We start from the raw sequence: 26,588 nt of genomic DNA on the forward strand, positions 1-26,588 counted from the left end.
AGAGAAACTGGAGGGCAAGATAAAAGGATAATAAACTCTTGCCAACATCTATTCACAGTAATAGATTCTCACAGTGGTGAAACCAACAGCTATTTTATGTACCCAGAGAGAGTGGCATATCATGAACATTTTGTCATACATTGCCTGGCTAAGAAATTGGAAGGTATTCCTCCATGCCCCTTTCAATCCCAGGTGGCAGAGCCCCCTCTCCTCACCTGCACCCATTTGTAGAGTAAGAGATTGAGATTCAACACAGAAATGACACAAACAGACTCTTCTCAAACAGTTTAATAGCAAATAAACAAAGGAAGGTACCACACTTGGCATATACAAAATGACTTGTTGGTGTGTCTGTGCAATTAAAACAGCTTTAAGTTCCCCATCGGGACAAAAAGGAAAAAAAAAAAAATACACACAAAGGAAGAAAATTCCTTTAACACATACTCGCTCGTTCCAAACTTGTAACAAATCTTTTCATTTTTAAATCCACTACACAAACTCTGCGATCAGATCAGAAAAGCAACATGTGCTCCTCTGCTTTTAAACCTTTAAAGTAAAATCCATAATTTTCTACAGAGTACAACACAATTTCACACAAGAAGACATTTTGTTTTGCAAATCAAAACAAGAAAAGGAACAGCTCAAACAAGGTAAAGAAAAGCATTTCTACAACTGAATCACGACTTTGAGTTGATTAAATCCTGTTACTGCAGAACAGACTCTACATTTGGTCATAGTGGCAAATTGTTTTCTTGTCACATTGTGAATCACTTTACATTGTTTTCTAGTAGAAAAGGCAAAAAACTGTACAAAACCCCTAGTGTTAAATACGTTTGTACCAATAAAAAAGCCCACAGGTTTGTCTCCAAAATGTAAATTTTCTTTTTTAAATTATTCACAAAAAGCAGCCAAAAATCAGAAAGGCAGCTGCTGCTCCACTGTCTCAAATCCATTAAAACCACCACAGAACAATTAAAACAACCAAAGGGAGAAAAGGAAGGAAAGGAAAGGAACATCCAACGTTTGGCATTTTGGTTTTCTCCAGAGATTTTTCCACAGGTTTCCCCAGAGTTCCTCATGGAACTGAATGCACATTGTATAGAAACGTATTGGCAAAATTACTCAATACACTGGGGAGGTCTCAGAGCCCCAAATGACAGATGGCCTGATACATTCAGACTGTGGGGCTAACAGCAGCCATCTCAAAATCCTATCTCAAAATGAGTCTCTACCTTCTTCTCATACAGCCTCGTCCCCCAAGTCCCAGATCTATAAATCACAGCCAAAAATAAATGTACTGAGAAGTAGTGAAATCCGCAGACAACTCTGGGATGGGAAAGAATAAATCGTCTCATTCCCTTTTCACCACCCCAAGCACAGGGTAACCTACACAGCCAGGAAATCAGTCTCACATCCTTTGCTCTTTCTAACCTCTCTCCCCCTAGGATTTTACCTCATATTCTTTTCCCACACTAGGGTCCTTCACCAACTCACCTCCCTTAGTGACTAGGGTCTCGCCGTAGCCACAGTCTTGCAGGTGCTTCCAAGTGCCAGTTTCTAGCCATGCAGTTTCACAGCAGATGGTTTGCAGGGCCAGGGGAAGCCAGCTGCCCTTAGAATAGTAACCTGTCCTGCAGGGCAGGAACAGAAACTGCTTGACTCTTTACCCAATTAAAGACTAAACAAAAACAAAACAAAAAAACACCCCACCTCTATAGAGATTCCCCAGCTAAGGCCCCTGAGAAGAGGACCTGGGGTTGGTACCCTGTTCAGGTAACAGCGTAAGAAGCTGTTGTATTGTGCTTGTCATTTGGGGTAAGAGCCAGCAATTGCATGACCAGGCTTACAAAGGCCTTCTCTGGGATAGTCTGAACATTCTATTGCCAGTGCTAACCTAGAGCCACTAAGCCTCCCTCCACCATCTCATTGACAGTGTTAAACTGGGGATGAACCTCACAAAAATTTTGCCCCAAATTACATAAAATAAAATTTAAGAATGTATGAAGGGAGCCCCAGTTCCCTGGAATTTTAGAAGCAGAATTACTGCAAATATCCCCCAACTTACCTGCTTCCCATCTATCCTGGTCTACCAAAACGCCTACTAAAAACAATGCAACAAACCCTACTCCTGGGAGCCTCTGACAGTTATGGAGATGGAACAAGGCCCAGATGCTGTGTCAGGCAGACAGTCTAAGTGCACAGGTAGATGCCTCAGGTGGCATCTGATCAGAAATTTGTCACACCAAAAAATACCAATTTAAAAGGATACCTTTGAAACCCAGTAAATTGCTCAGTTTTTGCACAAACTATAGAAAACAGAGAGGTGAAGGTGATATATTCGAGGGTGTGAAGAAAACAGCAGGAAACATGCACTATCTGAGTTTGGAAGAATAAAACTAAAACAAATCACATTTTGCTGAGGAGATTGTAGTTACAAAAACAAAACAAAACAAGCATGCTGGAGTTTAACAAAATACAACATCAACTTGGATCAAATTTTCACTGCAGACAAAGGCTGATAACTACACAGGAAAGGAAAAAACAGTAAGTGCCAGGGCAAAAATGCCACTACAATCAGGAGAAAATATAGTTCAAGTGTTTTGTGCTGATGCCACTCAAGTCAGAGTTTGAACTCATAAAAATACATGCTATCTCCTCAAGCACAGAAACCATTTCAGCAAAATGTGACCAGAAGCCTCCTGAAAGTCTAAGTCGCATCAATCAATTGACTTTTTTCTTCAGAATTTTGTTTTTAAAACTAAGCACACAGAAAAAACTAAGCCGAGAAAGTGACTGGCTGTATGTTCACAGAAATACAAATACTCCACGAGGTATGCTAGCAAGGCTGCTCTGAAGACAAATTACAAAGAATCAGAATCACAAAATCAAGTGGTTATCTTACGAAGTTCTAGAAAAATAGAATTTTTTTTTATATTCAAATGCAAGTTTAAATATTCTCCTTCAGCAGTCTTTCTAGCAAAACCAATTTGGCAGCACAAACACACAAAAAAAACAAAAACAAAAAAAAAAAACCAAAGAAAGAAACAAACATAATAAAAATACACATCAGCATCAAAGGTCAACACAAGGTCAAAGGTGAGAGTTCAAGCATCAGAGAAGCTGAAGAGACAAGGATTTGGACGATGTACTTGAACGCCACATCGACATGCTTTAGGCACAACGATGAACAAACGGCAGGAATCTAGAAAAAAACAAACCAGAAAGAGGGAGACCCACTGAGTTACACAGAGCAGTACATCCAAACAAGGAGAGAGAGAACAGGAATGGGCACTATACAATGAGACCTCTTGGGGAGGGGAGTTGACAGGGAGGGCAGCACATGCCAACGATGGACAAGTAAAAGTCAAGGTACATGGAGGACACCAAGTAAACATCAAAATGCCAGAAATAAAATGGAAGCAAAGGCCTGGATTTCCCTTTGGACACAGGTTTTGTGGGACTGTTGCGCATTCACCTTTGCCCCATGCCCAGTGTCCCTGCTAGCTCTGCTTGTGAGAAAGACAACAGAGCAAGCCCCACCCCAGGAGCCCACCTCCAAAGATACAGCTCCAGGATTAACACCCACTCACAGAAATTCAGACAGCAAGAGACAGGACAGAGGACACGGGGGTGGTTCACAGGTGATTTGACAGTTGAGACCTTTTTATGTCTTATCAAGGGAAATGCTTAGGCAGTGGTAGCCCAGGAAATCCATGCTCTTTGCTTCAGCTCCAGTCCCTTCCCATCCCTTAGGAACCCACAAAGTGGGAGAGTTGGTTGATTTTAGAACCAAATGAAAAGACTGTACAAGACAAATAAGCGGAACCAAAAACCCCACACAATACAGAAGAATTCCTTAAGACTTGTCCTAGCTGAGCCCTTTTCACACAGTTATACCTGGGCAGAAATTTTCCTTTCCCAACCCTTTCAAGAGAAAGCCCCCTGCACTCTGATTTGTGAGAAAGGGATTCTGGGCACTGAGAAACTCTACAGTCACTGTTGCCAGTTTGGAAAACTGGAAGATATTTTATCTGAAACTTTCTTGAGCAGAGTTTTCAGATCTGATGGGATCCCTACCAAGGGACGCTAACAGCTTTGCTGTCTTCTCTTGGCCACCAAACTGCAAAAGCCTTTTAGAGGGAATGTGGAAAGTAGAGGAGAAAGGGAGGTATCTTTTAGGATTCCACTTTACACCCAGTTGTGGTGCCATGTCCTTCAGTCTCTCAAAACTGCTTAAGCGTTGCTGGTGAGTGATGTGAAGCTTTCAGTATCCCTGTGAGTGAACCTGATGATTCCACAGCACTTGCAGCTAGCTTGAGGAGCTGAAGGACCCTCCTCTGCATAATGGAGCAACAAAAACATGTTGCCACAGGCTGGCTAGCACTGGTGGTTTGGGTTTTCTCCCCATGCTTACCCTTCCGGAGACAGAACTGAGCAAGGAGACTGAGTGAAACCTCAGCTAGCAAGAGACACTGCAACATTAAACATTATTTCTATAGTTCTAGCTTTTTTTAGGTGCTTGGCAAACAGCTACAAGGACCAGGTCCCTGTCCCAAAGAGCTTACAATCCAGAAAGGCAAAGTATCAGTGGAGAAACGGGGCATGGGAAAGAACAAAAGCTAAGGTTTCAAATGACATTTAGCAGACATCATAGGAATTCCTAGTGTGGTTTTGTCCTTTTTTTTGGTAGATATTTTCAAATGTCTTCTCTGCCAACAATTTTGAGGGAAAGACTGATTCATTAGAGGCCTTTTGGAAGAAGTGTCTAAAAGAGAGATTTGGATGAAATACTGGAGGGGTGGCAGGTTGGGGCAAAACACATAATGACATAAGGAAAGGGAGACAGTTATTTCTGTGTCCTTGTTTCTCTCTCACATTAGTGGTCGATAACATAATACTGAAATTTTTCTGCATTCCATATTTTATACTTTGTAACATTTCCGCTTAGTGATCCACAACATCCTTATATTTGTTTGCATCAGGAAAATCCAAATGTACACTGTGAGCATCTGCGCTCTTGATTTGTAATTTTTTTGCTGTGACATTTTTCAGGTGAAATAGTCATGTAAAAAGGTGTTTCACTGAGTGTTTTTAGATTGCTGCTGATTATTGGTTTTATTTCAGGAGGAAGTCAATGGGTTCACAAGTATGCAGAATTCCCTCTCCTCTTCTATACAGCTATCAACAAATGGAATTGCCTGAGTTAATTCTGCCTTGCACATAGGCCAGTTTCCAGTATACATTTTACTGTCTAGATTAAGGGGTTTTTATTTAAGGATTTAATTGCCTGGTTGGAATTTCCCATGGTGATAATTGTATTTTCCAGATAGATTTAACTTGTTTGATCTATTATCTCATCATTAAAACATAAAAGATATTTCCAACAATTGTTTCGGACTCTTTTGGAAAGTTCTAAGCCTAAGCAAAATGAGGGTTGATTTTAATGCATATTTATCAAAAGCATTTTCTAATAAGTGCAAGCTCTGCATGCTGGTAAGATAACTAAGCTATAAGAAGACATCTAATTTTAGACTCTTATTTAGGTGCTGAAGAATCTAATCAGAGTAGTCTTGCTACAGCTGTAGATATTAAACAGTATCAGGCTAAGATCAATTACACCCTTACCTAATTCTTTACTTTTAATATGGGATGCCAAGTAGAATCCAATGTCTTCTGAAGTCTGCAAAGCAGGCAAAGACTTCCCCCTTGTTTCTATGATGCAGATTATTTACAAGGATCTGCAGAGTACACCTGCAGTCTGGAGTTCTGTGGTTCAACAGAAATCATACTGGATTTTGTTGTAGAATCTCTTTGGAAAATCCAGATTCTTTAGATTATGAGCATACAAAATACTTTGCCCATCTGGCTACTTAAGCAAATCCTTCTGTAGTTATTTGAGCAGAGTCAACTCTTATGCCAATATCAATGTAACATTAAGACATTTCAGAGAAGTGCATTGATTATAACCAACTTAAGTATTTTGAGATAGCTTCCAATATTTAAGTATTTCAGAATGGGTCAAGTCTGTCCCAAATAATTTTGCCAGTTTCAATTACGTAAATTCTTTTCTTCTCCCTTCCAGTCTCAGCTTTAATAATCTTTGGTAGCATACAAAGTTTTTGTTCTGGGGACAGTTTCTCATTTGGATTATTTCTAAAGAGTAGTTCAAAATGATTTTACCAGATTTTTGTCACAATGGGCTGCTAATTCAGAGTGTGCTTTTATGTTTAGTCAATTTATTCCAATGGTCCCCAAAACAGCTGACTGATTTGATTTGCAATAGAATGAGAGCATGAGAGTGATTTAAAAAAATACAGGATTTCCTGCCAAATTGTGAGGAAGAAAACTCTGTTCAAATCTGGAAGGAATGAAGGAAGAGGCAGAAAACCCTAGTCTATAGCAGCTGCCACCAAGCAGAAATAAACACACTTATTTTATACGATCAGCTGCACTGCGCAGCAAAAAAACCTTCACCAGTCAGAGACTTGATGCATTTATGAACTTTGGCACCACATGCCTGGACAAACCAATAGACTGAATGAAGCTGAAACAGACACACACTTAGGGTCTGATCTTTAGCTGGTATAAACTAGTGTAGCTCAATTACATTCAATGGAATTGCATCAGTTCAGAGACGCTGGGGATTAGGCCCTTAGAATTTAACCTGCATAGATTTGTGTTGGCAATACTTGCGTTATAGTCATGCCAGTAAGGCACAAGAGCTAGCCCAGGTTAGGCTTCTAGTAAAGATAATCAAATTATCTGGGAAGAGTCATAGGGTTAAATTCATCCCTGGCATAAATGGGTGAATCTTCCACTTAAATCAATGGAAGTTACACCTGTCTACAACAGGGCAGAGTCTGGTCAGTACTGGAAGCATAGTAACAGGATGCAAAGGCTAAAGATATAAGTACAGGGCAACTGAAATGACTACTTAAAGGAACAGGCCCATGTCTGGGGTCAATGGGGAAATGGAGCAAGGGTCTCAGTAGTATGTAGCATACTATATAAGAGTGACTGTAGAGACCACAGAGTACAGCTATCCCCCCTTCAATGCTTCACAGCATTAATCCTTCCTCATTTAGCAGTTAGTCAGCCTGCAAACAGGCCACTGAAAATCAGTAGTTTCAATCATGCACATCATTGTATGTGTAAAACAATCACATTCAGGATTCTACAAACCCTGGCCTTTTTTCCAGTGAAATAATTTAAGTAATAAATATTCTCCACCCTGGAACGGTATAAAACTTCTATAAAAATAGAAACAACATTCTTGGTTACAGCAGGTCATGCTTGGAGCGGTTGCTCCCAATCATGATCTTTTTTCTTTTCTTCTTCTTTTTTTTTTTTTTTGCAAAGTATATTTATAAAATAATCCCATTATGACCTTAGCGGCCTTAACACTCCAACACTTTCTTCTCAGAAAACCAGGACACATCTCTCCCAGTGCACAGAATTCAAGTGTACACGGTTCACCTAAGAGAGTGTGTGTGTGTGTGTGTGTGTGTGCGTGTGTGCGCGCGTGTGTGTTTATAGAGACCCAAATAGTCAACATGAAAGGGTACCATATGCCAGCATAAATGGGAATTTGGCAGTCTGGGCATTTAACCTTTTGTCACCACAATATTCTCTGTATAATACTGACAATTTCTCCTACCCATCTGCCAGGATTACAGACAGGTTGGCACCAAAAAACTATTTGAGTTTCAAACTCATCAACAAAAGGGCACTTTACCCTGGTGCTCTGATGCTATGGGTCAGGCTTTGTATTTATGAGGTTTAAGAGTCCAGGGGACCCAGTCCCTGGATATGCCTGACTTTCCCTATGGACCATAACAGAGTATCTGTAAACACATGCACATTCTAAACAACATTTCAGGGGCTTATGGCTCCTCCTGCTAGAGTAGAGAAGGAAGTAAACACCCTGTGTCTGACCACACATGCTTCCTACTTAGGAGCCAGCTCCCAAACACAGGATTGCAGTGTTACTTGGTGGGCTGAGAAAAAGCATCACTCCAAATTGGGAACATAAAGGAGAAGAGGAAATAGAGAAAATATGAGGTAAATGGAATTTCTATTAAAGATATACAGAAACGGTAAACTTCCCATGTGACAGAGGTGGATTTTGGTGGTTAGAGCACTAGCCTCTACTGTGACTCCTTGATGTGCTTCAAGCCAGAGTCTCAAAGGGGCTTTGAGCCTCCTAAAATCAGTGTATACAAAAGCCCCTGTAACACACTGGCAAATTCACAAATGTGCAAAGAACGTGTGTGTTCAAGAGAGGGGAGTGTCTGCTCTTCCTTCAACATACTGGGTGACAGCCACTGCCAAAGGCAGAATAAGACTGGGTGGTTCAAGGGTCTGCTCTAGTACACTCACCACTTTCAAGGAAAACTGCAGTGTAAAAAGTAAATCTAATTACTATTCCAAATCACATCACAGCATTACTAGTGAACAGGAAATTGCCTTTGGAAAAAAGTATGACTGAGGAAGTAGCTCCCACTTGGATGTGCAAGGCAGCAGAAACCTCAGAAGCTGTTGTAAAGTATGCTGTATTATTTGTTGTTAATTTAATAGCTTAATAATAATAAATTAGCATTTAGATTGTGCTTATTGAGTATTAATTCAAAGACCTGTGAGATGGGCATTATCATCATTGTACAAATGGGAAAACTGAAGCACAGGGATGGGAAGAGATTTGACCAAGGTGACACAAAGTCTGTGGCAGATTTGGGATAAGAACTCAGGAGTTCCTGGCTTCCAGCCCCAAATTTATTCCTCCAGACCACAGTGCCTCTCTAAGCCCTAGCACAATTCCCAGCTGATAAGTTAAGAGTAAGATTTCCTAAACACTGGGAAATTCAATTAATTATTCAATTAATATGCAACTCTAGATGGACTATGAGGTTTTCTGGGCAGGGATATTGTCTAAAATTTTTTTATAAAGTGCTGTATACATTCATGGTGCAACAATAAATACCACTTTATATAGCAAAATAATCACTGCAGTTTTCCTTTAACCCATTAACCTCTTTTCTCTTTTAGATTTTTCACATCTCTAGAGACAGATTCAGCTAGGAAATTCCCACAGAAGACATTTAACTAAGGAAATACCAGAGCATGGGGCACGGCAGAGGCTACATGAAGTCTGCTCCTTGCCCATCTCAAGGTGGTTCTCCCTCCCCACCTTTCTTTTCCTCAGTGCTGTCTGGTGTCAGTTCTGCTCCTCCTTCTTCCCTCTGGTGTGGTGTCAGTTCTGCTGCTCTTTTTGTATTCCCGCCCCCTCCCTGCCCCCAGGTAGCTGGCATTGGTCCTTCTCAACACACACTGGATACAAACACAGCAAACTTCAAATAAGGAAAAACAACAACAACAAAAAAACACCTCAGTGATATGGCACCTAAACTCCAAAGTAAAATACTGGAAACAAAATCACAAACTTGTCCTCCATCTGAAGCAGAAATCCCAGCAGATGTTGCAGCTGAGTCTTCAAGGGCAAGATGTGCCAGCTAGAATGGCATGGATCAGCATCCAAGACTGTAAAAACACAGCCTTAGGGCTTCGAATCACTAAGTGCGCTCCTCCCCAACTTACCAGAAGATCCTTCTCCCTCCAGTCCCAAAGGGGAGGGGCACTCAGTATGGCTTGCTGTCATTCTTAGAGCGCTTGAGCTGCACTTTCAGACGCTTCATGCCAATTTGAAAGCCATTCATTGACTGGATGGCAGCCTGTGCAGAGACAGGATTGTCGTAACTTACAAAACCTGGGAAAAGGAAAAATACATAATTACAGCATGCTCAAGATCCCAAACAGACAAGTGGATAAGACCCTGCTTCAACAGCTGCATGTACCCAGGTTATCTCAAGGTAAACAAGTTTGCATGAAGTGCCATTTTCAAAATCTCATAACTTCACTAGATCACTCAGGCAGTTCTCAAAGGTTCCTGGCCAAATTGTAGCTTTTTACCCCAAGCCACTTTGGCATAAGAGCGGTTTTAAAAAAAGAGTACTACAATTTTTTTTTTTTAAAAACAGACAGAGAAAGGTTTTTCCACCAGTCTCGTCAGATTCAAACATAGCTTACTAATTTTTTGCTCAAACTTTACAAAAAACTCATCCCTGGGGAGAGACCAGACTTGGAAATATTTAGTCCAAAAGATGAAAACTTTGGAAAGTTATAAATAACTGCAAACAGGAGCTCAGCATGGAAATTCTCATGTAACCTTAACTATAGCTATTGACCATGTTCCAGTTATGAGAACAAAAACTGATTTATTGGGCATAACTGAAACCTAGCTGATAACTTTTGTAACAGGAATGTCAGTATAGGAGAGGTAAAAGGGGAAGAGAAGCGGCGTTGTATATTAGAAATATTTACATGCTGAGGCACTATGATTAGACAAACAGTAAGTATATTGGTAAAATTCTTTGAATAAGGCCACAATGAGGAACAGTGGACATTTGCTCGAGACCCCTAAGAGTAGAGATTAGGAAGGTGAAATGAGCCTGCTCTCAGGGTACCTGGGACCACAGGATACTGTACTCAGAAAGTCTTAACCACAGAGATCTCCACTGGGTAACAAATACACCTAGCATGTTTCAAAGAGGTTCCTTAGTTATTCAGAGAAAAACTTTACTATCATTAAAGTACGGATTCCAACCAGTGGAGAAGACGCCTTGGAGGACCACAGTATAGAGAAACTGACAGGGAATGAATGACAATAGGTGAGCTTTGATATCAGTGAGCACAAACTACTTTGCATCCAGCATAACAAAGAATGGGTGCACACAGAATCCAACAGTATAAAGGGACTAGATCTCAGAAAGAAGTCTAATAAGACGTAAAGAAGAGGAAGTGTTAAAATCCACCAACATGGAAGATGGCTGGGTAATTGAAAGACATGATACCTAAGGCAAAACAGACTATAACTTTGTTGAAAAAATAATATAAAGTAAAAGCAGCAGCCAGGGTGGTTTCATGAGGAATTATCTGCAATCTGAATTCAAAATAAACAAATTACTGGAAAAGGAAAAAAGAGGAAGGCAAAGAAAGACGTTTACAAAAGTTAATTAAAGCTGTGAGTGGACAGGGGGAAGTAAGAGGAGCCAAAACGTAGAATGAAATATACTAACCAGGGGGACTAAGGAGAATAAAAATGTTCTTACAGATATATAATCAGGGTAAGTAGTACTTGGGAGAAATTAACTGTATTAAGAAGTGAGGAAGGAGATGAAAATTATCCTAAAATAGCCAAGATAATTAACTCCTTTTTAAAGTTTGCCTTAGAAAAACATTAACAAGGAAAGACAATTGGGAAGTAACAAAGATATATAGCAATAGATATTGACTAAAAACATAAGGGAAAACGTAAATATGTTCACATTTTCTTAGTAAACAAGGTCAGATTAGGTACATCCAAGGATTTAGTGGAACTAACCAAAAAAATTACCAAACCACTCACTTATTTTAAAGTATTATAGGTAACTGGGGAGAGATGAGAAAATATAAACATAGTCCCAATCTTCAAAAAATGAAATGAGGCATCCTACTAATTACGTTCCTGTTAAGTCTAAAATTCTATCCTTACTAAAATAATAGAACAAATATTAAAAGAAAAAACATTGCTAAACATTTAGAGGATAATGGTACCATAAGCAACAAAAACAGCATTGTGGATTTTCAAAACACAAATCTTGCCAGACAAACTTGTTTAGCTCTTTTAATAGGATTACAAAATTCGTTGACAGAAGTGCAGTTTTAGATATTTATTTTTATCAAGCAGACATTTTATTCAAAATAACTTGAATATGAACAATAACATGCACAGAACACTAGCCAGCTGAAAATACTGAAGTACTGAGTTGGCGAAATATTTCACGGAGTACCACAAGGAATCTGCTAGTTCTGGACTCGCTAAACATCTTTGCTCATGATGTAGAATACAGAGCAACTAGGACATTACGGATCTGGAAGGAGATGGAAATACTAGTGAAGACAAAGGAAGATACAAAAGGAATGTAGAGAGGATAAATATGTGGGCAGAAAACAACAAAATGTGATAGCTTGGGATAATGCAGATAAACACATCCTTGGAAAAATAACCAAAATCACAGTAACCGAAAAGAGAGGGAGAAACCAGGGAAGCAGTAATACTATGAGAGACTCAACAGCACTGAGGGACATGAAATTAGACATAAGTTTCCAAAGCAAAAATGACCAGTGCAAATTTTGGGTTGAATACTACAGTCATCACAGTGCAGGGAAAGAGTAGTCCCATTCCCTAAGGCTCTAGTATGACCGTGCACCTCATTACCAGAAAAAATATCGACAAATTGGCAGGAGTTCAGAGACAAGAAAAATTATTAGAGAACTTCTGAGGAAAAAATCAACAGAACTCTACACAAAAAGCACCATGTTAAGATTGCAGAGTTAAAATGACCATAAATTAGGAGATACAAAAGTTATCTCCTAATCAACGATGATTTCACCATAAATACTCTACATCCTGCATGTGTTATGGAATATGTTTAAAGATCAGTTTATACTAATCTCTATACATTTAACCAGGAAAAGAAGAATGGAAAATAGTAGGTATATTCAGTTTAGTGGACTTAACACAGCTAGTGGAATCTTAACCTTAGTATTTCCTTGCTTTGTTATTTTAACATTGCAAGGTCAAATTTATGTAAATGCAGGGTTGTTTTTTATGAAAAACAGAAAATACTACACAGCCTTGCTTAATAATGTTAGATTTTATACAATCCAAATTAGGCTTTGAAATTCAATCTGGGCAATACCCAGATATCAGAGTGATTGGCATGGTATAAAAAATAAATAAATAAAATAAACTGCCTCCTTTGTTGCTGCTATTTGTTTGATTGGAGGAAGTATTTTGCAAGTTGAGTTAACAGGGGAGCAGTACAGCTGTTTACACTAGAGGGCTGGATGAAAACGCAGTGTGTATAGGTTGTTGTAGAAACACCTTTGAGACTGCAACATCCATTAAGCTTTTTCACTCCCACACTGCTCTAGTTTCTATTGTTAAGGCAGGATCTGAGAGAATTTTGCTGTGCATAGTTCAGTGAGATGTTCACAATCTCTCTCTGCAGATTTTCCCAGGGCCCTGCTCAGAACAGGCATAGAGAACATGCAGCAAAGCCACAAAATGAGCAAGGCTCTATTATGTTCTATGTAGACTTAAGCATGCTCAATATCGTCTGCTAAGAGATAATATTTTCTTCCAAATCTAAGATGCTGCAAATTCTGAGGGAAGGCTTTTCCCCACACATATCCTGTAGTTCTGTTTAAAAATCAGGATTTTCAGAAGAACCAGATTCTCTGCCATCTTCTACATAGGAAAAGTGGTTCTATCTCAATTAAAGCTTTAAGGACTTTGGCTGAACTTTAAAAAATCCCCTTCAGACACAGACCAAGTATTGGGAATTTTAGTATGAGATGAATGTTTCACAAAGATACGTTTGATAAGACAGGAAATTATAATGGAAGCTATATTGCAACCTTAATAATGGATGTGAGTAGAATCCACTCTTGCTTGGCTAACCAATAACAGTCGGGATGGTACCATAACAACAGTCTGCAGATTTTTCAAGGTGTAAACACTAATGATTATGAATTATTTAGGGCAGTATATTGTGGCATAACTAGGAGTAATGGGATGAAATTCAAAAAAGGAAAATTCCAGGTGAATATCAGGAAAACCTTCCAGATAATGAACTGTATTAGGCTGTGAAATAATCTCTTAAATTAAATGAGGTAATGCACATCACTTGCTCAAAACTAGACTGGAAAAAGCACTAGAAAAGAGACTGTGAGGAACCATCTGTCATATGCGCCAGTAGGATCAGCTGCAGTTATCCCAATATGCAAAGGAGGCCCAGTAGATAACAGGATTGAGGGACTCTACTATAAGTAGGGACCTACCAAATTCACAGTCCATTTTGATCAATTTCACGGCCAGAGGGTTTTAAAATTGGTCAATCTCACATTTCACAGTGTTGTAACCATGGGGGTTCCAACCCAAAAAGTATCCAGAAGTGGGTTTGATCCCCCCCAGAGCTGCCATGCAAGGGAAGGACAGGTCCTGTATCTCCCCAGTCCAGCAGGGGCTTACAGCTGGGAGCTCCCTGGTTGGGGTGCTTCCAGGAGCAGGGGGAGGCACTTGGAGGTGGATCTGATCTCACCCCTGCCCCCAGCTGCCATGTAAAGGAAGGACAAGTCCTGTCCCTTCCCAACCCAGCAGGGAGGTTCAGCTAGGAGCATCTTAACAGGGGCACTCCCAGCAGCAAGGGCGAGATCAGATTTCACGGGGAAGGACTTATTTCACATTCTATGACATGTTTTTTTCACATGAAATTGGTAGGGTCCTAACTATAAGAGTTGCCCACACCCATATTATTTCAGCCTCACCTCAGGCTACCAGAATCTGAAGGCCAGGGCTTTCCTAGACAGACTGACTATTGAGGTCAAAGAATAAAGAAAAATACTTCTGCCTATCTGACCACCATATGCAACTGTCCACCATCCCTCCATGAAAACCTCCACCCAACTTATTTTCTCCCAGAGAATGGCAGTGATACATCTTCTCATTCTTCACCCCCTGCTACTAACAGTGACTGGAACCAACATACCAAAACACTTGCTTAGATTGGTCTGCTTGTCAATGAAAACCTTGGCGGAGACGACATTCCCAAATGGCATGAACATCTGCAGCAGGTCCTGGTCCCCAAACTCCTGGGGGAGGTGGTAGATGAACAGATTGGCTCCCTCTGGACCTTCAAAACATCCATCGATCAGAAACACAAATTCAGCAAAAACATGGGAGGTTGGGCCCTAATCTCAAAGCAGAGAGCCAAGAGCCATTCAATATAATTAACTTTGCCCCTCCCCTCCCCGAGAAAGCAGTAAACTTCCTGCTAGGAAACTGGACCAACTTGATTTCAAAATAAGGCAACATGGTCTGTTGCTGGGATCAAATATTAAAAGTGATTTTGGCTCCTTCCCCAGTGCCTTTCTCTGATTACGACACTTCCTGCTTCACACTGAAGTCAACACTGGCTCAGCAACACAGATCTCCTTGTTTGCTGCTGCATGGGAGACCTATGGGTATGCATCAGCCCAGGTGCTGACTAAAACAAAACAGGTACTTATGCCAAGTCTGCAGCATGAGGAAAACAGCAAATTGAATATAAAAACTAAAATGCTCCTGACAGCCTGTATATTGGCAAAGCCCTAAAACTCTCAGGTTCTGTTTCTTGCCTCTGAGTCAATCCTCCTCCTCATTCCACCTGCTGCCCACAACACAGTCCCATAGTCCTCATTCTTTCACAGTCTTTCACTCTACATGCTAAATTAATTCAGTATCTGAAGTGTAAAAATTCCAGTGACAGGGACTGTTCAGAGTGGTAACAAAAGGCAGAAATACAAGTAATGAAATGAAATTAAGAAAAGAAATCTCCCTGACAGTGACACGTGTCGGGCTGTAACGACACTTCCCCCGAAAGGAATGTTTAAAACTGAACAAAGCCTCAGAGAAATCAACTATATGGAACAATTCTTCAGTGGTCCCCCCAAATGGAGGAACTATAGGAGAATGCTCACTCTAGCTTCTATGATTCTAGGAAGCTAAATGCTGTGCATGTGGTATGTGTATAAGGCTCAGGACTTACTCTTCCTCAAACCCCCACTCAAGCACTCAAGTCCTCTGCATAACTTCCCACCTACCTTCTTTTTGACTTCCTGCTGCACCAATACTCTGCTGTGTTAACAGACTCTGGTTGTAGAGAGTGGGCAATGCGGCAGCAGCGTATTGCTGAATCCCAGAGTACGCCTGAGTGAGAGCCTCCATTGTGCTACCCGTGCCATTTGAGAGGCCACCGCTGCCAAGTCCACTGCTGCCAAGTCCACCATTTAAGGCTGCCATCCCTATGCAAGAAAAGGGAAATGAACATTTAATAACTGAGTGGTGTGTCTGAGCCAATGCTAGTCAACTTTCAATACACTTCACGGCTGTCAGAAACAAGCAACCGAGAACAAGCAGGAACAAAGAGAATGGCTTATCCAGGGAGCCGCGGCACAACTACAGGAATTATAATCAGTCATTTTTCCCTCCCTTCACTACACAGCGCTTACCTGCTAAAGAGCTGACATTGAGGCCTGCTGTAGCACCTGCTAACGTCTGCAGCGCTCCAAGAGAGGCCATTGGGTTAACAGAGGAGCTGCTACTCGAGCTAGGTGAGGAACCTGCTATTAAAATGAGAGAATTAAACACCAAACAATAACTTCTGCCGTTTATCATTCAAATCCCTTGTTAACCCATTTTTACTGCAATGCCGAGTAACTAGTTGACAAGTAACTAGTCAACTAATAAGGACTAGAGCAGGGCAGTTGAGAATAGTTTACATTAAAAAACGAACAAGCTGTGGCCAGTCAACCCACTGATTGATGTGCATGTAGGAGGAATCCCTTTCCTGCATTTTTTAACTGTTTTTGTCTTTTCATAGCAAGACCTCTTTGGGGGCAGGGATTGTCTTTGTGTGTCTGTACAATACCCAGCACATTTTGGATGCTACTTAATATAAAACAACAACAACACAGTTAATAATACATTAGCTGCAGAGTATCTAAGCCAGGTCTGGATGCAACCAATGCATGATAACCAGCTGGGGTCTCCACCCAAATATAAAAACCAGTAGTGCTGCTATGTGGAATAAAAAAGTATCCGAGACTGTATTACTATCCATCCTTGGAAATCACATGCAAGATGTGAGAGAGAGAGAGAGAGAGAGAGAGAGAGAGAGATCCTGGAGAGATTAAAGAAGGCTCCAGTCAGACTGAACAGAAGGTTTTCCCTTACAGATAGAGCACGGAGAACAGATGCCTAGAATCCATTCCGGCAACTGAAATCACTTTCCACTATGGAATTCCTGCTGCAGCAGCTGGGGCTGAAGTCAGGGCCAGGAACAAGTCAGAGAACAAATATCTCCAACACAAACATTCTCCTCCTCCATTGCAAGAGTGTGACTGCTAACTGCTAAGCAAATAATCAAGCAGGTTATTTATTAATCAGGCGTGGTCTCTAACACACTCGCAGTCCACACTGAACCCAATTCGACAACAGATAGAGTCACAAGAAATTGGATAGGGCAGCTGATAGGAAGCAGCCTGTCTCTTTCAGGTCAGTAGTGTTTGAAAAGAGAGATATTTTTAGGGGAATAGAGGTTCAAACCATAGGTCATTTGTACAGGTTTCAGCACTGGTGAGAAAGAGGAATCATTCCGTTATTATAGAGTTATCTCAGAGCCACCTTTTTGGATGTGACAGATCACAAGCGTACACAGGCTGACAAGCATCAGTGAGCGATAAATCCTCTGACATTTTAGCATACTCTACTCAGTTAATCTCTTATGTTTCAATTGCACCTCAGCCAAAATGTTCTCAATGTGGTTTACATATTATTAAAGCTAGTTGACGTTTTTCAAATTTTTGAAAAAATATTTCGTAAAAATTGTCACTATTTTTCATCCAAATCTATTCGACACAATTTATACATTAATCATTTCACCTGTCATCTGACACTCAACCACTTCTGGGGCGGTATATTAGCTATTTAATAAGGCACAGCAAAGCTACAAAACATTTTAAGGCAGAAATAAACAATCCTGTAGCCAATAAAAAACTAGGGGAACACAGGAGACCAGAATTTTAAAATCTGGATTTCATTTTGGCCATGATACCTGGTCAACAAGACTACTCATTATAAAAGTTCCAGAGAACCTTTGGAGTCTAGTTAGAACCTCTGTTTTACATCTCAACTAAAATAATCTAACAGCAGCATCCCTTCCCTAATGCTAAGCTGGGTTACTGTTTCCTTACTGACTCGGAGGGAAGAGGGCCACCTAACAGTTCAGAAATGGTATTAATTGTGTTGTGTCTAAAATGAGATTTACTTCTACAATGGTTAACTACTGAAAAGCTTTGTAGAAGAATGTGCCACAAGGCAGGATGTGAACAAAGTCATTTGGAGCACAAGAAAGAATATTTCAAGAACAAGGAGTAGCACAAAAAAAGGAATGAAGCCAAGAGTGGAGAAGGATACAGAGGGAACAGACATGAGAGAAGGGAATAGATGCTTTGTCTATATAAAAAAATGGCACCACTTTAACTTAAGGTGTAATTTTAAACCGATTTGAGTGCAAAAGGTTCTGTGGACATTTATTTCAGTTTAGCTTAGTCATTGAGGATCTGTCTAAGCTAAATCAAAATAACCCGTCAAACTGAGATAAGTGAGCCCACACGGGGGTTTGCACTGGTTCAACTAAACTGATGTAAAAACAAATTTAAATTAAATCACATAAACAAGGCCAGAGTGAAGGCAGGGAGCCGTGAAATAGAATTAGGGAGAAATGTGAGCAGAGATGTAGAGAGGAGTGATGTTGTGCACAGCTTCAAAGTGAGGGACCATGAGCTTGAATTTAACATGAGAAAAGGGGAGCCAGGAAAGGGCTCTAAATAAGAGACTAGCATGGCCTGAAAGGTGTTAAAATCATAACACTATTTAGATTTTACTATTACACTTACTATTTGTATTGCAGTAGTGCCCAGAGGCCCCAGCTCCATTGTGCTATGTAAACTCCATTGTGCTATTCTGTAAACACAGAACATAGACAGACCCTGCCCCAAAGAGCTTACAGTCTAACAAGTATCACTAACTAGGCCTCATTCCACTAGCTTGTAGGATCTGAAGAGATCACAGCCTGTAGTAGGTAATCCTCCCACTGAACTCACCACAGGTGATCTTCTCAAAGACCCTCCCAGTGACAAATGCAAATTAAAAAAAAGGAGGAGATAATAGTGGAGATCAACTAACTGATATGTCAGTGGTGTCAAGACTCAAAGTTCTGTGATTAATTCTGAGGAGACATACCATGACACTGAACGTTGTTTATAGGGCTTTACTTCTGCTTTTTTCAAAAGGATGACAGTAAATGGCATACAAGCACAGTACAGCACAGGATTAAAATTGAGCCAGATTTTGCTAGGTCAACAACCCCAGCAATCTTCTTGGGGCTGCTATCTTGTTCTCTAGAATCACAACTGTAATTTTTTAAGGGCTTTAGCCTTTGCAGTTATGCAGAAATCCCTGAAAACATGAAGCAAGTGTAACTGATGCAGTAATGTCTGCCTGAGTCTGCTGAGAGCCTGAAACAATAGCTTTAAGAGATGTGAATTCCCCCATACATCTCCTTGGGATGGTCACTCAGATGTCCAACAATGATTGTTTAAATATCAACATTTAACTATATTACAGTAGAACCTCAAGAGTTATGAACACCTTGGGAATGGAGGTTGTTCATAACTGAAGTGTTTGTAACTCTGAACAAAATGTTCTTTCAAAAGTTTACAACAGAGTATTGACTTTATACAGCTTTGAAACTTTACCATGTAGAAGAAAAATGCTGCCTTCCCTTTTTTCTTTTAGCAGTTTACATTTAACACAGTACTCTATTCTATTTGCCCCTCCCCCCCATTCTTTTCATCTCTGCTGCTGCCGGATTGTGTACTTCCAGTTCCAAATGAGGTGTGTGGTTGACTGGTCAGTTCGTAACTTTGAAGTTATACTGTATGCTATTAAAGCACAGAAAAAAGGATAAGGAGAATCAGAGATCTGCACAATCTTCTCTCAGTGGCATGTCATTTTGGCACTAGGAGTGGATGGCACTTGCGAGAAAACCACTATTTTTCCCTTCCAATATGACCCATGGAAAAAGGCCAAAGGGCAGGAGCAGAGCCCTGGGATGCATCTGAGCCTCATCAAGTGGATGATATTCCTGCATAACATCTAAGCTCCACTGAAGGGAAGCCAATTGTAGAGAGCCCAGTGTGGCACTGAAACCCTACAGGCCAGTCCCATTAAGCAGCAAAGACCAGCTTCTATTCTGGTGGTAGATATGGGACCCTGGATGGCTACTGTTCCACTCTGCTGGATGGAGGCTGTCTGCAGACTCACACAAACACCACTGTACCAGTTACACTAGGGCCACATTCAAGTTTTTTCTTCCTTCGCACGTGAAGATTGGAAACATGTTTTCAATGAAAGCTTAAATTCTGACATCTTAACAACTCTGGGAGTCAGGCCTTAGCTGTGTGTATATATACACCTTACTTTAAATCTTACTGAGTAAGAACCAAGCCTGACTAGCCCAACAGAGCCTGTGTGATCATATTGTGAGCATCTGTTGTGTGTGGAATCTCATTTTGGCATCTCAAATGAGTTGAGCTTGAGAGAGTAGAACCATTCCCCACAGTTCAAGCCCTTCAGTGCAAGGAAATAGCTATGTTCTTAGACTATGCGCACTACCATGTTTTTATCTAGGGAGGGACTGAAGCAGAGGACCTTGGGAATTCTCTTTCTCTTCCCTTCTATAGCTCTTTGAACTCTTTGATATGGATTTTAGGGTAAACATTTTTACTATAGGGTAGTCTGACAGGCAGCCAAAGTAACTGAAAGAGTAACTGTCAACTTTGGTGAACCACACCTCTCAGTAAAAAAAATTATGAGAGAACTTCTCTGACAACGCATCCGATGAAGTGAGCTGTAGCTCACAAAAGCTTATGCTCAAATAAGTTAGTTAGTCTCTAAGGTGCCACAAGTACTCCTGTTCTTTTTTCTCTGACAACAGGCGTTCTCTTGAAGGCCCTTTGAGCTTGAGTCTTCTTTAGGGACTTCCATAGATAGGGGAAGCCTTCTGATTTAAATCAAAACCAAAAGGTCCACAGTTTAACTTCTGACCTTGCAACATACCTTTCCCATACCAAAGTTCCCAACCCAAGTTCCCATAAGTCTTCTTCTCCAATACTAGCCATCTGGGCCTGCTGAGAAGTACGTATCTGAGTCAGTACAATAGTAGATTGGTCTGGCAGACAGAGGTAAGATTATCTCCTCTATAGATTGTATATTAGAGCTGGATGAGCAATTAGGCCTTTCCATGAAAAGAAAAACAATTTTAATGATGATCAACGGGGGTTGAAATCATGACAATTCAAAGCAAGAAATGGGCTCTATAAATAAAGGACCTCTTTCTTTTACCGTGTCAGTGGTTTAGAGTAGGCAGAAGCAGCTAGCCCAGGCAAAATTTTGGCTTACTCTGGTACTAAAATAGAGCGTGGCTCATATAATCTAGTTTGGGTGTATGTTTTTGCTTTGCCATTTGTTATCTTTGTTAATTTGGATGTCTAGATAATCACATTTAACAAGAAATTAACAAGACAGTGCTTAAGGAGATCTTAGATGTTCTAATTTCCCTGGTATTACACCCATAATAAAGATACCTGAAAGAATAAAAAGGGGTAAGGAGAATAAAATAACTTTTTCTGTATTTGCATCCCTGCATGAGTAGCTGAGTGAGATAATGTCTCCTCTCCCTAGCCACGTGACAAAACATACTGGAAATTAGAGCTATGTTAGTTTTAGAGGAAACGTGATTGCTCCTCAGGCTTTAATGAAGATAAAGCTGTGTATGGATTTTCTTGCATACATGTGTGCTACTCCATGTTCCAGGGCGTGTCTATCGCCAGAAAATTTGGGAGAGGCCACAAACCCTACAGCATCTGCCTAAAATGCTGCTTGAATAGTGATGGACCTTGTGACCTGCATGTACTAGCAATGACTAGAGAAGTGCTGCCTTCCTGTGTTATGGAAATCCCAACACTTCCTTTTACTCAAGATTAAAGTGAACCCCTGGAGAAAACAACCTCTTCACACAAAAGCATACCTAGCTTAACAAATACTAGAGAACCTCATTGGACAGGTGAGAAAAGACCATTTCTACTGGTTACTACTGTCTACCTACTGAAGAATACACAGAGCATTAACTATGGACAGAGAGAGAGGATGGCATAAACGGACTCCAGAGCTGACCGAAGCCATGCAATAATGCACAATGCAATAAATGACCTTCTTACCTGAACTGGTGAGCACACTTAGGGGACTGCTGGAAGAAGTGAGTGCAGCGGTGCCACTTGGTGTGTTCTGAGCTGCACTGGCTGCAGCTGCTAATGCAGCCAGGTTCTGTAACTGCATCGCATTCAACCCTGCAATACATTAAGGAATGCACAGGATTTCTGCTCTGATATAATTGTCCATTCAAGCACATTGGACCAGCAGCCTACCCCACCCCGCATGGGGAACAATGGCAGCTAGGAGGAGCTTGGAGGGAATAGACTATGGCAGTAGTTCTAAACTTTTTCCATACCATGCCATCTTGTTACAACAGATAAAAAGTTTCCATCTAGCCATAAAGGAAACGCATCATGATCCCTCTGGACCTGTTCATGAATCCCAGTGGGTCACAACCCCATGGTTCACAATTCACTATAGAAATTCCCAGATAATCAGGGCTCTTTTCCCAGAAGAGCCAGCACATCAGCCACAGCCAAGGGTGCAACAGGTAAGTCAGGGACTTCTGGCTCACCTGTACCTAACCCCCAGGGCCAAAGGAACCTGCCTGGGCCTAGTGACCTCCCTACACACACTCCACATAGTACAGCAGCAGCCAGAGTCTCCAGACATAAATCATTCACACAACACTGGTATAACTGCTGTATTGTCACTGGTTGCTAGTCTCCCTTCATCCCACCCCTTTTCTATTACACTAATCCCTCAGGTGCCCAATCCAACGTTCCCTATATATTTTGCTTCTCATCCCCTTTTCTTCCGCCCATCTACTTTTACCTACTCCTCTAATCCCTTCCTCTCCCCTCATGTCAACCCCAAGTAACTCATTCCCAAAATCCAAATCAATATAAAATTAAGTTATGTTCTTGTTTGTCTTACACTTGCACTCAGATGCCCGAGTCAGGTTTGGTGCCTCATTGTGCTGTGTACATGGTATCAGATATTTCTTGCCCCAGAGAACTCTGTTTAAGTTGTTTTTTTAAATACAAATATATAAACATATTTTAAAAAGTGCACATAGAACAAACGATCCTCCTGATCTCTTGTATTTCTTGAGGATAGGTACTAAGCAGTTTGTGACATTTAGATTGTAATGGGTTAAAAACTATGCACATGCTACAGCTAGTGCAGAATGCAACAGCTTGCCTGCTTCCTGGAGCAGATTGTCAGGAGCATATTATACTTGTATTATCCTTTTACCACACTTACTTCCCATCTACTTCCAAATGGGATTAAAGATTTTTGTTGTATTAGTCTATAAATCTGGACATAAATTTGGAACTTGGATACCTGATCATCTACCCTTCTCCCTGTACACTTCAAAGGAGATGATCTTCAGGACTGCGTGTTCTGAATGAAGGGCCCCAAACTGGGGAATCTGCTTTCAGTGCATGAAGAAAGGTTACTTGTTTCAGCCACACCTTTGCCACATATATCTAAACCAGAGGTTCTCAGACTTTTTTTATAATATGGACCATAATTTACTAGACAAAGAATCTTCTGGACACACCACTCCCATTCCCAATTGTACAAGTCCACTTTGTTTCTTAGCCTCTCAATTCCACAACATCCTTGTGGCAATGTTTGTGGGCAGCTAGGGTGGCTCCTCCTCATTTTCACCTGCTTCTAATCAGCACCAGTGATGAACAGCATGTGCTCTGCAGACCACATTTTAGAACTACTAGTCTAAAACAAGGCATTTTCTTTCTCTGTTCTTGTTTCTTGGATGGTTAATAGAATGAAGGATCAGTAATGCTGCCAACTGTGGGCAATTCTAAATAGATGTTTGCATCCTGGCATGTCACACAGTGGCAATGGGCACACTATAAACTATAAAAATAAAAATAAAAACAATTCAGGCACAGGGTTTATACACAAAAAAGAGACCTTCTCAACATTTCCTTTAGCTGCACTCACTCAAGCCAAACTTCAACTCTATTCTTTGAGGACTGTTTCCTCTCAAGCTCTGGGGATACTTCACTGGGAGAAAGCCCTAACACTGGCTCTAGGACAGATGTGGGCAAACTACGGCCTGCGGGCCACATCCGGCCCACAGGACCATCCTGCCCAGCCCCTGAGCTCCCCGCCGGGGAGGCTAGTCCCAACCCCTCCCCTGCAGCCACGTGGGCAGTGCTCTGGGCGGCAGGGCTGTGCACTTCTGCAGGGGAGCGCAGCAGCGAGTCTGGTTCTGGCCCTGGCTGGGTGGCACGGCTGCCAGACATGCTGCTCTGAGCGGCATGGTACGTGGGCTGGGGGGTTGGATAAGGGGCAGGGACTCCCTGGGGGCAGATGGGGCAGAGGTTTTGGGGGGAGGCAGGGGACGGGAGGGTTTAGATAGGGGGCGGTTAGGGGTGGAGGTCCCGGGAGGGGGCAGTCAGGGGACAAGGGTGGGGTTTGGATGGGTGGGTAGTTCTGAGGGGGCCAGGCTGTTTAGGGATATGTCCACAGCCTTCCCTACCTGGCCCTCCATACAGTTTCACACTCCGATGTGGCCCTCGGGCCAAAAAGTTTGCCCACCCCTGCTCTAGGATCTCAGACCCTGATAGGAAGTGAGGAAGGAGAAAAGAGAATATTAGTTAAGCTGATCAGGTAATTTCTATGTCTGTTGATGAATCTCAGTTAACTCATGCGATTAATTAAAAAAATTTAATCGCGATTAATCGCACAGTTGAACAATAAAATACCAATTAAAATTTATAAATATTTTTGGATGTTCTTCTACATTTTCAAATATATTGATTTCTGTTGCAACACAGTATACAAAGTGTACAGTGCTCACTTTATATTATTATTTTTGATTACAAATATTTGCACTGTAAAAATGATAAAAGAAATTGTATTTTTCAATTCACATTATATGTATTTGGGGTCGGGAAGGAATTTTCCTCCAGGGCAGATTGGAAGAGGCCCTGGAAGTTTTTCGCCTTCCTCTGTAGCATGGGGCACGGGTCACTTACTGGAGGATTCTCTGCTCCTTGAAGTCTTTAAACCACGATTTGAGGACTTCAATAGCTCAGACATAGGTGAGAGGTTTTTCGCAGGAGTGGGTGGGTGAAATTGTGTGTCCTGTGTTGTGCAGGAGGTCAGACTAGATGATCATAATGGTCCCTTCTGACCTTAGTATCTATGAATCTATAAGTACTACAGTGCAATCTCTTTATCCTGAAACTGTAACTTACAAATGTAGATTTTTTTTGTTTCATAAATGCACTCAAAAAAAAAAAACAATGTAAAAAACTTTAGAGCCTACAAGTCCACTCAGTCCTACTTCTTGTACAGCCAACTGCTAAGACAAACAAGTTTGTTTACATTTACGGGAGATACTGCTGCTGGCTTCTTATTTACGTCACCTGAAAGTGAGAACAGGCGTTCGCATGGCACTTTTGTAGCCAGCATTGCAAGGTATTTATGTGCCAGATATGCTAAACATTTGTATGCCCCTTCATGCTTCGGCCACTATTCCAGAGGACATGCTTCCATGCTGATCATAGAATATCAGGGTTGGAAGGGACCATCATGATAGTTTAAAAAAAATGCATTAATTAAATATGTGACTGAACTCCTCGGGGCAGAATTTTATGTCTCCTACTCTGTTTTACCCGCATTCTGCCATATATTTCATGTTATAGCAGCCTCGGATGATGACCCAGCACATGTTCGTTTTAAGAATACTTTCACAGCAGATTTGACAAAATGCAAAGAAGGTATCAATGTGAGATTTCTAAAAATAGCTACAGTACTCAACAGCCAAAGGTTTAAGATTCTGAAGTGCCTTCCAAAATCTGAGAGGGACGAGGTGTGGAGCATCCTTTCAGAAGTCTTAAAAGAGCAACACTATGTTGCGGAAACTACAGAACCTGAACCACCAAAAAAGAAAATTAACCTTCTGCTGGTGGCATCTGACTCAGATAATGAAAATGAGCATGCGTCGGTCCGCACTGCTTTGGATGGTTATTGAGCAGAACCCATCATCAGCATGGATGCATGCCCACTCAAATGGTGACTGAAACATGAAGGGACATATGAATCTTTAGCGCATCTGGCAAGTAAATATCTTGTGTCACTGGCTACAACAGTGCCACCAGAACACCTGTTCTCACTTTCAGGTAACATTGTAAACAAGAGGTGGGCAGCATTACCTCCTGAAAATGTAAACAAACTTGTTTGTCTGAGCAATTGGCTGAACAAGAAGTAGGACTGAGTGGACTTGCAGGCTGTAAAATTTTACATTGTTTAATTTTTGGATTCAGTTTTTTTTGTACATAATTCTACATTTGTAAGTTCAACTTTCATGCTAAAGAGATTGCATTATATTATTTGTATTAGGTGAACTGAAAAATACTATTTCTTTTGTTTTTTTACAGTGCAAATACTTGTAATCAAAAATAAAGTGAGCACTGTACACTTTGTAGTCTGTATTGTAATTTAAATCAATATATTTGAAAATGTTGAAAACATCCAAAAATATTTAAATAAGTGGTATTCAATTATTGTTTAACAGCATGATTAATCATGATTAATTTTTTTAATCACTTGACAGCCCTAGTAATTTCTTGCTTCCACAAGATGGTGCAGACTGGTACCGTCAGGTTCATCACGTCTTTAACTAAGAGCT

General features: G+C 40.9%; 1 protein-coding gene and 1 long non-coding RNA gene across 7 annotated transcripts in view; one reads left to right on the forward strand and one right to left on the reverse strand.

The window, feature by feature from the left end:
* Positions 1–9,764, forward strand: part of LOC142072534 (uncharacterized) — a 32,022-nt gene extending 22,258 nt beyond the window's left edge. Inside the window, exon 2 of the long non-coding RNA XR_012668943.1 lies at positions 9,046–9,764. This is a non-coding gene — a long non-coding RNA (uncharacterized LOC142072534). The remainder of the gene's footprint in view (positions 1–9,045) is intronic.
* Positions 274–26,588, reverse strand: part of CELF1 (CUGBP Elav-like family member 1) — a 104,341-nt gene continuing 78,026 nt past the window's right edge. For 4 of the 6 annotated variants that reach the window (XM_048854263.2, XM_048854261.2, XM_048854265.2 and 1 more), the window contains 6 exons: positions 21,982–22,110; positions 16,150–16,263; positions 15,742–15,942; positions 14,649–14,792; positions 9,595–9,763; positions 274–3,202 (listed from right to left, as the gene is read on the reverse strand). In XM_048854263.2, coding sequence (XP_048710220.2) covers positions 9,636–9,763; positions 14,649–14,792; positions 15,742–15,942; positions 16,150–16,263; positions 21,982–22,110 — 716 coding nt within the window. In that variant the 3' untranslated portion in view covers positions 274–3,202; positions 9,595–9,635. The remainder of the gene's footprint in view (positions 3,203–9,594; positions 9,764–14,648; positions 14,793–15,741; positions 15,943–16,149; positions 16,264–21,981; positions 22,111–26,588) is intronic. The other 2 variants (XM_048854264.2, XM_048854262.2) reach the window with 1 other exon arrangement.

The sequence above is a fragment of the Caretta caretta genome, chromosome 6 (genome assembly GCF_965140235.1).
Source record: "Caretta caretta isolate rCarCar2 chromosome 6, rCarCar1.hap1, whole genome shotgun sequence".
Lineage (NCBI taxonomy): Eukaryota > Metazoa > Chordata > Testudines > Cheloniidae > Caretta > Caretta caretta.